General features: G+C 34.9%; 1 protein-coding gene across 3 annotated transcripts in view; it reads right to left on the bottom strand.

Moving 5' to 3' along the window:
• Nucleotides 1–3,253: 3,253 nt before the first annotated feature.
• The window catches only part of COPS4 (COP9 signalosome subunit 4), a 71,465-nt gene continuing 61,925 nt past the window's right edge, over nt 3,254–12,793 (bottom strand). For 2 of the 3 annotated variants that reach the window (XM_037830127.1, XM_037830126.1), the window contains 3 exons: nt 11,153–11,268; nt 8,701–8,785; nt 3,254–3,781 (listed from right to left, as the gene is read on the bottom strand). In XM_037830127.1, the coding sequence (XP_037686055.1) occupies nt 3,648–3,781; nt 8,701–8,785; nt 11,153–11,268 (335 nt within the window). In that variant the 3' untranslated portion in view covers nt 3,254–3,647. The remainder of the gene's footprint in view (nt 3,782–8,700; nt 8,786–11,152; nt 11,269–12,793) is intronic. The other variant, XM_037830128.1, reaches the window with a different exon arrangement.

Genomic DNA, 12,793 nt, shown 5'->3' with positions numbered 1-12,793 from the left:
TCAATGAGTGTTCCTATTTCTCTGCATTCTCTCCAACACTTGTTAGTACTATCATTTTTGCCTCTTGTAATTTGATGCTGTTGTTAGGGGCATGCGGGTTAAGGGCAACATATATTTGGGTTTTTTTTTTTTTTAATTTTATATACTCTGATGATCTTTTAATTGATATATTGAGATGATTCACACCTAAAGTGATTTATTGATACAGATGGATGAATACCTACCACATTTTGCTTCTATTTTCTATTCATTACCCATGTTCTTTATTTTTTTAATCTGCCCCTCTTTCTCTGCCTTCTCTGGTTTTAACTGAGCATTTTATTGTTCCATTTTTTTTCTTTTCTTAGTATATCAATTATACTCCTTAAATTAAAAAACAATTTTTTAGTGGTTGCACTAGAATTTACAATTTAGTTACAACTAATCTATTTTCAAATAGAACTATATCACTTCACGGACAGTGCAGATAACCTTAATGGAGTATTCCTGATTCCTCCCTCCAGTCCCGTAACACTGCTGTCATTCATTTCAATTATACATAAGCTATTGTCACCCAACACATTGTTGCTATTATTACCTTGAACAAAGTTATCTATTAGATCAATTAAGAATCACAAAAAATTTCATTTTACCTTCGTTTATTCTTTCTCTGACGCTCTTCCTTTATGTAGATCTAGGTTTCTGACCTATATTATTTACTTTCTGTCTGAAAAACATCTTTTAACATTTCTTGCAAGGCAGGTCTACTGGCAACAAATTCCCTCAGTTTTTGATTCTCTGAGAACATCTTTATTTTTAAAGGATAATTTCACCAGATACAGAATTCTAGGTTGGTGAGTTTTTTTTCAACACTTTGTTTCACTCCACTCTCTTCTTGCTTGCATGTTTCTGAAGAGAAGTCCAATATAATTCTTAACCTTGTCCCATTATAGGTATTTTTTTTTTCCTCTCTCTACTTCCAAAATTTTCTCTGTCTTTGGTTTTCTGCAGTTTGAATATGTGCAACTAGATGTAGATTTGGGGGTATTTTTCCTGCTTGGTGTTTCTTGAGCATCCTGAATCTGTGGTTTGGTGTCTGTCATTAATTTTGGAAAATTCTCAGCCATTATACTTCAAATATTTCTTCCATTCCTCTCTCTCTCTTTTCCTTCTGGTATTCCCAATATAGGTATGTTAAACCTTAATTGTCCTAGAATTCTTGGATATTCTGTATTTTTTTCATTCATTTTTCTCCTTGCATTTCAGTTTGGGAAGCTTCTGAAGTCTTATCTTCAAGCGCATTGATTCATGTCCACTCTCTTGATGAGCCCATCAAAAGCATTCTTCGTTTCTGTTACAGTGTTTTTGATATCTAGCATTTCCTTTTGATTCTTTCTTAGTTTTCATCTCTGTGCTTAATTACCAATCTGTTCTTGCATGTTGCCTACTTTTTCCATTATAACCTTCAATATAGTAATCATAGTTATTTTAAATTCCCTAACTAATAATTCCAAAATCTGTGACATATCTCAATCTGGTGCTAGTGCTTGCTTTGCATCTTTAGACTATTTTTTCCTATCCTTTCATCATGCTTGTAATTTTTTGTGGAAAGCCGTACACTAGTATTCCGGTTTGCTAATGCTGCCAGAATGCAAAATACCAGAAATGGACTGGCTTTCATAAAGGGGGTTTATTTGGTTACAAAGTTACAGTTTTAAGGCCATAAAGTGTCCATCAACAACGGGTTCCTTCACTGAAAGATGGCCAATGGCATCCAGAAAACCTCTGTTAGCTGGGAAGGCACATGGCTGGCATCTGCTCCGGAGTTCTGGTTTCAAAATGTATCTCTCCAAAATGTCAGTTGTCAGCTTCCAACGGCCATCTTCAAAATGTGTCTCTCAGCTGCAGCTAGCAATGAGCTCCCTCTGTCTGAGCTTTTATAGCACTCAAGTGAACTAATCAAGGCCCAGGCTGAATGGGCGAGGCCATGCCTCCATGGAAATTATCTAATCAGAGTTATCACCTACAGTTGGGTGGGTCACATCTCCATAGAAACAACCTAATCCAAAGGTTCCAACTTAATCAACACTAATACGTCTACCCCTACAAGACTGCATTAAAGAAATGACTTTTTCTGGGGGACATAATATATACAAACCAGCACAACTAGATAGCCAGTAATTGTAACTGAGGTAATTAAGCTTTAGTTATGAGATTTTATGTTAATGTGGCTTGGAGCTGGGTTGTTTAATGTTTGCTGTAGCTATAGGTGCCAGAGGGTTCAGTTCCTTGTTTGTTTTTTTCTCCCCTGTTGTCTTTGGGTTCCCCTAAGAACTCCTTAAATAAGAGTGTATCTTACAGTCCTCTCAGTTATAACCCAGCATTATACTGGAGTCCTAGAGATGTGATAGTAAGGTGTTACAAAAGGGAATCATTCTATAATCTCTTCGTTATATCTATTTTCTAATGGACCTAAGTCCCTAGACTGTGATCTCCAGAAGCATTTCTTAGCCCCTTTTTCCATTTCTTACGTTAGACAGGTAGGCTAGAGGGGGCTGGGGCTGTCTAATTTCCCTTCTCCCAGTTTACACAAGGCTCTCATAAAAGTTTCTTCTTAGAGGGCAGGCCTTTACTGTGGAGAAACTGGATATAATTCAAAGCAGGTACTTTTCTTATGGGCATGTTTCAAAATGGTTACTTTTCCCCTATCCCTGTGAGAAACAGGAGGGAATTTTTCTCCAATCTTTACTATGAGAACCTGGTAGGACTCCTATAGGTAAAATCCATGAAAGTGTGGGGGTCCCCTTAACACTGGGACCCCAGGAGTTCTTAACTCTCAAGCTAGTCTGCACTCACCTCCAACAACTCATCAAAGTTAACACTGAAGTGTTCCTACTAGTACCACCTCCAGTGGCTTTTGTTACTGGTGATCTCAACTGTGATCTACCTGTTTCTCCAGTTTTTAGGGTAGCAGTTTGTGCTGTGCCTCAATTCTCTAATGGGTCTAAGCAAAGTCATCGGTTTTCAGTTTGTTCAGCTTTTTGCTTGTTGTGAGGATAGGAGTGATGACTTCTAAGATCTTTATCAATTGAAGATAAAATCAGAGATCAGCCACACTTTGTGCAACTGCAAGTATTACACTTATTTACTATTGGCTCTGTGATTCTGTAAATGCCCAAAGAACAGGCATTGTGGCTTACCTTTGTATTTACAGCATACGGTACAAATCAAAGGCTGCTGAATTGAAAGGCTAAAGGAATAAAACACTGTTCACTAACTGAAAACAAAGTACTACTTTTATTTGGCTCATTTCTCCATTTATTAGAATAACCCACATTTGAAGAGGCACAAAGCACTTAAGTTTTACATGACTACAAAGTTATCACAAATCCCAAACTTTTTAGCCACAGATACTTCACTTATTCCATTTAAAGAAAAAACTTCCAAAACATCTGAGTTAGCCTGATACACAGAGACCCTGAATATATGGGAACTACGTATTTTTAAATGCTTGTATTTCCTGCTCTAATAATGTCTTCCTTCAATGGAATCCAGCATAAAAGGGACTGAAAAGTGTAAGGTCATGATGCAAATGCTCTGGAGACATAGTGAAATTAATCTGTACAACATGGAAAAAGATGTAGTGTGCACAGAAGTTTGGTGAGGATTCACTGAGCCATTTGGGCTTCCATGGCTTGTGCTGTCCATTCTGGTGCTGTCTGACTGATTTTCTCCAAAAGGTTATTCACTTGGAAACAAAGTGATTGTATCTGTTTATCCCATGTTGGTAGGGCTTCTCGTGCTAAAGAAAAAAGAAATAATGTACAAAATTGTAATTACTCCTTTGTATTCATAGCAAATGTGAGCTGAAAGATAAATACAGTAGTACTGGTTTTTAAGTTTATTCCAAAAATGTTGGCTAATAAAATTTAGCTAATTAAGCAATATTTAAGAAAAGTACCCAGATCACTGGCACAAAGTATAAAACAAAACAAAACAACAACCAAACAAACACATACCAATACATATTATTTCTGAGAACAAGATAAAACAAGTCCAACCTCAACCACAACAACAAAGACAGTCAAGACAGTCTCACTATAGCTGGCTGTTGTGTTGCCAATGCTTACTGATTTATAATATGCTGCCACCTACTGGGGAGAGTAAATCAATTTTTATATTCAAAGCATTCTCTAATTAACTCCTTAGGATAGGTAATTTAACATTTAAGGCAGGGAAAAAAATATCACCTTTGAATTCATCAGATTTTTTTCTATTTCAGCAATATGCAATGTGTAGTTAGAAATGAAAAAGGCACCAAACCACTGGCGGGGGCGGGGGGGGGGGGTGACCCCATAAAAGGTTAATAAAGGAAATAAAAAAAGAACTTGAGTAGAGACAAATCATTCCCAGATGGAAAGTTGTGATATAAAACCATTTTTATCTAATTACTATATACATTTAAAGAAATTACAAAGAAAAGCCTCCTTTTTTCTACTTTGCTTTTTAAACAGAACAAAACAAGTTAAAGTTACTTTGGAAGAATTACTGTTTGAGAACAGCCAAGATAATTTTTAAAGTTAAAAATAGTGGGGAAGGGTGCAGGGGTGAGAAGTGCCTTACTAGACAGTAAAATTTACTATAGGTTTGTTTATTACCATATTTTACAGATAGAGTCCAGAAATAGATCCAAAGACATATAGAAAGTAATATATGTAAAAAGTCACAGTCTAATCAGAAAAGATGTTTTCATTAATAAATGCTACTTGCATAATTGGCTATCTACCTAGTGGAAAAAAACCAAGCCATACCCTACAGTATACATAAAAATGAACTATAGATGTATTAAATTTCTAAATATGAAACAATAAAATATTAGAAGAAATTTTAAGAAAATACTGGTTTTACCCCAAATAGGAAGAGACTGTCATAGCAAACTTGAAAACCATAACATTAAAAATAAAAATGTGTTTATGATGTATGTTACCTTACAGAAGCACAACTGACAGAAGGGGAAATATATATAACACATCTAGTAGTTACAAAGGGTTAAAATTATCACTATAACAAAAGCTACTGAAAACTGGCATAGGGGGAAGACCAGGAGAAGAGAAAAATAGGTTAAAAAATAAGTTAACAAAGGAACCTTTGAGAAAATGCTAATGGCCAAGACAATGAAAGATGTTCAACTTCACTTGTGTCAAATGCACATTAAAAAAAAATGTAATATTTTTCTTCATCAACAGCAAAAGATAGAAAGAGCAATAATATCCAGCTGTTGAAGATGCATTTCTTTTTTATATTGGTGGAAGTATAAATGTCTAAACCTCTTTGGAAAGCAAACTGGTAATCTTTATTAAGAATCAAACACATATACACTTTGATGCAACAATATCTATCACTTTGGAGACTGTGTTCTACAGACATAAGTGTACCAGTATATAAAGATATGTACAAGGAAACCACCTAAATGTCTGGCAATAGGTGAACAGTTGAACTCCATGGAATATTATGTAGTTATTAAACAAATAAGATTTATATCTACTGACTTGAAAATATGTCCATATTACGTTAAATTTAAAAAAGCAATTTGCAGAATACTATGTATTTTAAAAAGAAAGTCCCTTTTTTTTTTTTTCAAAATTCTATGTTTTTACATACCTGCCTGAACATGGAGAAAGACACACACCAAACTGCCAAGCTAATTAGTTACACTAGATGATTGATGAGAGGAATGGAGGTGGGAGAGAAAAGACATTATGAACTCATCCTTGATTATTTTTCTAATGCTTTAATTATAATTTTTTAAAGCTAAGAGAAGTAGAAAGAAAAATATTTCATATTACATCAAATTGATATATATTAAGTTGAACTTTCCTTTGGTGATACCTCTGCCATTACTACTCACCATATATTGTGTTGGTTCACTCAGTACTTACTTATTGCTCACTTACAATGTGCCAGGCAATGGAATACAAGTTGGACATACAGTGGAGAACAACACAAACTCAGTACATACCACAGGAAACTTAGCTTAGCAACAGAAACAAACTTTTAGACAAATAGTTACACAATAAAAAATAATTATGACTAATTCTAGGAAGAAATTCAGGGTAGCCAGAAAATACATAATTTAATCTGGAGTTAAGAAAATCATTACTGATAAAGCATTGCTCACTTGACACCTGGGGACAAACAGAAGAGAGCTGGAGAGTGGCAGATATTTCAGAATGTTCAATATGGGAAGGAATCTACAATGTTGGAGAATGCTGGAGAACAAACGAACACACACACGGCTGGAGTAGCAAGAGAAAGCTACAAATGATCATGCAGGGCCTTTAGAAGACCATCTTAAAGACTGTGAACTTTGTTCTACAAGTAATGGGAAAACCATTCATTTAAGATTATCAAGCAAGAGAATAATATGATTTAATCATTTGGGTTTTTTTTATTTCTTTTTATATTTGTAGTTTAAAAGACTGCATTTACCCTGACTGTACTAGGGAAAATGGACTAGAAAAGGGTAATTGTAGATGTAAGGAAAAAGTTAAGAGGCTATTTCTAAAACCCAGAAGAGGTTATGGGAGCTTACAATAGGCTGGTGACAGTAAGAAATTAAGAAAAGTAGGTAGATTCCAGATATACCTAGGAGGTAAAATTGACAGAATTCTGGACCATGAGAAGAATGAGGGGTCAATGATAAAAAAAAGCCGGAAAAAAATAAACAATACAGTTTTTGGATGTTTGGTTGGTTGGTTGGTTGGTTATGGGGAGAAGTCAGGGAAAGGAGATAATGAATTGTTTTGGATATGTTCATTCTGAGATGCCCCATAAAGCAATCAAAACCAGGTTAAGATTAGAGCCATGGCTCAATTAGAGCCATGGGTCTGGGACACAGAAGAGGGATATTCACTGGAAAGGTAAATCTGGGCACTGTCTGCACAGAGACAGTAACTTAAACAGTAGTAGATGAGATTACCCAGGAAAACTCAGTACAGTGAGGAGAAAAAGGCCTAGCATTAAGCCCCAAGTAACTCCAATATTTAAATTTAAAGGCATTACAGAAAAGGAGGAAACTACAAAGACCATTCGAAGAATAACTGGAGAAGTAGGAAGGAAAGCGGGAGGGAAAACAGGAGAATGAGGTAGGGATGGAGAAGATCACAGAAGTTAAGGTGGATGCGATGTACAAAAAGGAGTGAATGATCAACCCTATTTGATATGTTGAAAAGTCAAGATGAAGCCTGAAAAATATCTACCTGATTTGGCAGCAAATAAGGCACTGGTAATCTTGGCAGAAACATTCTTAATTGAGTAATAGACACAAGACTGAAGCCAGTTAGGAAGTGGTAGTGGTAGCAGGTGAAGAAATGCAGACAGCAATTATAAAATAACATTTCTAGCAAAAATAGAGTGGTATTTGGAAGGAATGTAAGATCCAATAAAGATTTTTGTTAAAATGGCAGAGTTCTGAGTATGTTTAAAGAAGCCAAGATAGAAAGAAAGAATGAAAACAGAGAAAGTAACTGCTAACCTAAGGTTCCTAAAGAAATTGTTTTTGGGGGGGAGGGGTGGGAGAAGTAGGGGTGGTTGACAGGATCAGAGAATGGATCTAAAGCACACGTGAAAAGACTGGATAGGAAGATGGACACCACCTATACTATAACAAGAAGGAAGAATTTAGAAGTTTATACATCTGATAAGATAGTTTCAGACAGAGTTTTTTGTGTGTTTTGTTTTGTTTTGAGAAACAGGAAATAGGATTTTCTGCTGAGAATGGAGAAGGAGAAATGCCAGATGTTTCAGGGGGAAAAAAACGAAATACTCATTACAAAGTAGGGAAAAAAGTGTATTAGAGAAACGTATCAGGAATACCAGAAGTGCTGAGGACCCATGACCTTGAATTTACAGTGGTATCAATTTGTCTTGGGCTCTGACCTCCAGCAACAACAGATAGCTACCAAGTACAGGCATGAAAAAGATGGAGCATGGGTTTATTCAAAGTGGGAGTTGGACAGCTAGAACAAAAAGTCAAGAGTTCTGGGATACCTATAAAAGAGTAACTGAATAATGAATCATAAATCCAAGCTAGACAGGAAGAGAAGTAAAGACAAAAAAGGGAAAGGAAGAAAGCAGAAAAGTCAATGGACCAGAAGTTCCCATGTGGTCAAATAAGGGTTGAAGTGGGAGTAACAAGACCACTAGAAAGGACAGGAAGAAGGCTGTGGTCAGAATGGGATATTTCAGATTAAAAATTTACAAGTGGAACAGTTCTGGGTAAAGCAAGATCCAAGATGTAACTGAGGTGGGATAAGGGGATTAGGAGGCATGAGACAATGAGGAAGTTAAGGGATCTATTTACCTGTTGCTTCCATTAGCTTAATGAACTGCTAAAGAATAGAAACTGCTATTTCTATATGCCTGATACATGATAAGTAGTCAGTAAATATTTGATGAGTAAATCAATGAATTTATATAATAGTTAAACAGTTCTAATTTTTTTCCTTAGCAAAGAAAATGGTGCAATAAGTAGAGTGATGTCTACATATTTTTAACTTCTTAAAAATTCTTTCAAATTATTTCTTTGAGAAACAGACTCATTCCAGTAGAAAGATTCTGAAAGAAAACTGTTCAACATGTTTTAATGGTAAATATTTTAATGGTAAATATACAACAGTTCGTTGCCATTTCATTATGATAGGAATAAACAAAACCTCTTACTTTCAAAATGAACTATTCCATCAATCTGATCAATAAATCCATTCATACGTCCTTCTGTTATCATTTGAGATGCTATCTTTTCTGCCTGTTTAAAAAAAAAAAAAAAAAAACTCTCAGAAACTTTAACATTTAATTATCATATCTAAGTTATTCACATATAAGAAAACTGAAAGCTCTTGGTCTAGCTACCTATCACTGAGCATTACATTTGTGCTCATCTGCAATTGATTGTAAGAGTGTATCTTGTAAATCTGACTATTATATTTTTCCAGTTCTTTCTGGGTACAACCTATCATTTTAAGTTATTTGGGATCTGTCTATCATATTGTGAGATTTTGGGTAAGAATCCAGTCCTTACACCAATTTTCTCCTCTCAGCTCAAAATCAAACTAACAATTCTTCCTCTCCCTGGGATTCACATCTCTATCCTCAAAGGACAAACTTGTTTTTCTTATTTTATTACATTTCAATTCTCACAGTGTTCATTACCCCAAAAACTCTTTAAGGAAGCAATATTTTCAAAGAAAAATTTAAAAGAAAGCATTGATGTTCAAATTTTAAAAAGGGTTTAAGCAACACTTAAAAGGGAACAAAAGTTCCTCTATCTTATCTCCTAACACATATTTCATGTTATTATGTGTAAGCAAACTGAGTTGTGACTTGATCATTTTTTTAAAATTATGATCATCTGCACAATCAATCCGAAATCACTGCTGAACAGACCATTTACTGTTAAAAGTGCATTCACTGCAGGGATGTTGGGCTTCCCCACCTCGATGGTTGCTGACGTGCTCACAGACATAGGGGACTGGTGGTTTGATGGGCTGAGACTTGGCAAGACTGTTGCTGCAAAGGAAAGGCAAGGCCTGCCTGTAATTGTGCCTAAGAGCCTCTTCCCGAATGCCTCTTTGTTGCTCAGATGTGGCCCTCTCTCTCTAGCTAAGCCAACTTGGCAGGTGAAATCACTGCCCTCCCCACTATGTGGGATCTGACACCCAGGGGAGATTCACCCTGGCAACGTGGAATATGACTCCCGGGGGGGAATCTGGACCCAGCATCGTGGGATGGAGAACATCTTCTTGACCAAAAGGGGGATGTGAAAGGAAATGAAATAAGCTTCAGTGGCACAGAGATTCCAAAAGGAGCCAAGAGGTCACTCTGGTGGGCACTCTTACACACAATATAGGCAACCCTTTTTAGGTTCTAATGAATTGGAATAGCTAGCAGTAAATACTTGAAACTATCAAACTACAACCCAGAACCCATGAATCTTGAAGATGATTGTATAAAAATGTAGCTTATGAGGGGTGACAATGTGATTGGGAAAGCTGTATGGACCATGCTCCCCTTTGTCCAGTATATGGATGGATGAGTAGAAAAATGGGGGCCAAAAAAACAAAAACAAAACAAAACAAAACAAAAACCCAGTGTTCTTTTTCAATTTAATTTTTATTCTTATTATTTTTGTGTATGTGGTAATGAAAATGTTCAAAAATTAATTTTGGTGATGAACACACAAATATATAATGGTACTATGAACAACTGAATGTATGCTTTGCATGACATGGTATATGAATACATCTCAAAAAAAATGATTTAAAAAAAAAAAAAGTGCGTTCACTTCCCTTAATCTCAGCAAGGGATCATACCTCAAAGCCTAAGAAGAAAGCTTCTTTTAATGGTAACTTATGCCTTTGTTCCTAAAGTGTTGTACTCCCTTTACTGTCTATTGAATGTCTACAATTGAAGGAATAGTGTTAGGAAATCCTAAATAAAAATTTCACTAAAAGGGGATGTAACCCATAACTACATAACTTTAATGTTTGCATAGTATATGTACAAGTAAGAATTATAGCTTACTTTTAATATTATTTAAAATTAAGAGAATGTTTTGTAAATGATACCTGAGATACCCTCCAAATACAATTGCTACTTTGTTGGAATTATATGTAGCCAACCAAACCATTATCATGACTAAGAATAAAATTCCCTAATAAGTCAGGTAATACTTTAATTCAAATTGAAAAGTTACAATAGAATAGCCTAAGGTATTACCATAATCATTCTCTCAAAGAAATGAAATATTTAACCTTTGTATCAGGGCAGAAAAAATAAGTAAGACATATGAAAATCTTAAATTAGTCAGAAATCAGCAACCAGTATGAAGCGGATTTACATGAACACTAAACAAAGATATCCTCACAAAATCCATGTCATAAACCTGGAACTCCTTTAAGAATTCCCTTCTAGGTCACATTATCATAAAACACATTTTTAAAACCCCCCAAAACTAAGACAATTCCATTTCTGTAATACTTTAATTTATTTCCACTTATTTGAGGTATATCTTTTATAGTAGTTGCCAAAATTTACCAATCATATTCTATTTTCTTAGACTTCAAAAGTTTAGTCTCTTCAACTTCACTTTTAGGTATTAGAAACAAGAAAATACCTTAGCTGCAGGGATCTCTAAAAGAGCTCCAAGTTCTTCAAAAGTAATATTATTATATAATTTGCTTGCAGACAATAAATTGTGTTCAATAACAGCTCTGTCCAAGATGCTGGAACCTTAAATATATATAAATAAGGCAGTTGTAAGGTTGAAATTAGTTTTACACTCTAAAAAGATGTTTTTTTTCCTAAAAATTTCTATGCATGTAGTAACTCATAATTATCTTTATTCCTCTTATCAAATTTTAAAAAGTAACCAAAATAACTTATTTTGAAATAGCCTGAATAAAAATAACATATTTAGAAAATGAGTAGTTACTAGTTGAATGGATTCAACTCTTTGAGTTTTGGGTTTTGTTTTCTTAGGCAAGCTATCAGATTCATTAACTTTTCTTTTCCTGCTAAAAGCAAAAATTTTTATTAGCAAGCCAGAGGGAAAACAATCATGCAAACTGTTCTATAATCTTGATAAAGTCTCTCATCTTTATTCTTTTGGGCACGCCACAAGTAACTTACTCTGAGGCAAATGTGAAAAATGATATGAAGGCAAAATCAGCTAACTCTCCTGAGAGAAACAGGCATAAAATCCTCCCTCCTGTAAGTGGGGTAGTAAAAGACCTGACAAAACTCTGAAACTAAGGCCCCACCTTCAAGATGTCAAGACTGCTGGGCTCACCCTATTCTTACTGGATATTTCTGTTGAGCACTTACTACAGGCCAACTATTATGACAGATGCTGGAAATAAGATATACTTAGAGCCTTCAAGGGAAGCATTGTCTATTTGACTTAATTTGACAAAGCGGAGAACCTCTCTTTGTTATAACAACCCTCTTCCCATTTTCTTGAATTCTACTCATATTTTTCTAATTTTTCTCTTTTCTCCTATCTCCCAAATCACCAGTCATTTCAGTCTTCTTTGTTAGTTCTTCCTCTCCCTTACCTCTAAACATTAGAGAGCTCAATTACACACCCTCCTCTCTCTTCAGAGAGTATCTTAACACAACCAATATGCTTTGGTTATGTTGAGCATAACCATATGTATACCTCCAATCAAAATCTTTCTTTTGATTTAGACTCACACACCCAACTAGCTAAATAACATCACTTGGAAGTTTCCTAAACATCTCAAATTTAACACGTTCAGAAAAGAAATTCTTCACTTCCCTCCTCAAACTTTTCTCCTCTCCCAGTCTACTCCATCTCAATAAGTTGTACAGCAATACACCCAGGCAAAAGTGCTGTATCTTTAGATAGAAAAATGAAAAAGAAATGTTGCAGTTATTTTTAAAACCTTATTTCTCAAAATTATGCAATAAGTGGAAAATTATAACTGCTCTAATTTAACAGCTCAGAAATAAGAAGAGTGCTTAGCAGGGGCAGAGCTGAAATCCCCTAACACTAGAAGTTAAAAAAAATCTATGAATCTACAAAAGTCAACTGTATTTCTATAACACTATTGCTAAATAAGACAAAAATGATTAAGAAAACAATTCCATTTAAAACAGCATAAAAATACTTAAGAATAAATTCAACAAAAGGTGTGCAAAACCTGTAGTATGAAAACTACAAAAAATTGCTGACAGAAATTAAAGACCTAAACAAATGAATTAAAACAAACAAACAAACAAAAAAACACTGGAA

Source organism: Choloepus didactylus, chromosome 3 (assembly GCF_015220235.1).
Source record: "Choloepus didactylus isolate mChoDid1 chromosome 3, mChoDid1.pri, whole genome shotgun sequence".
NCBI lineage: Eukaryota > Metazoa > Chordata > Mammalia > Pilosa > Megalonychidae > Choloepus > Choloepus didactylus.
Note: the sequence above shows the minus strand (reverse complement) of the source record. Positions and strands in the feature narration are given on the sequence as shown.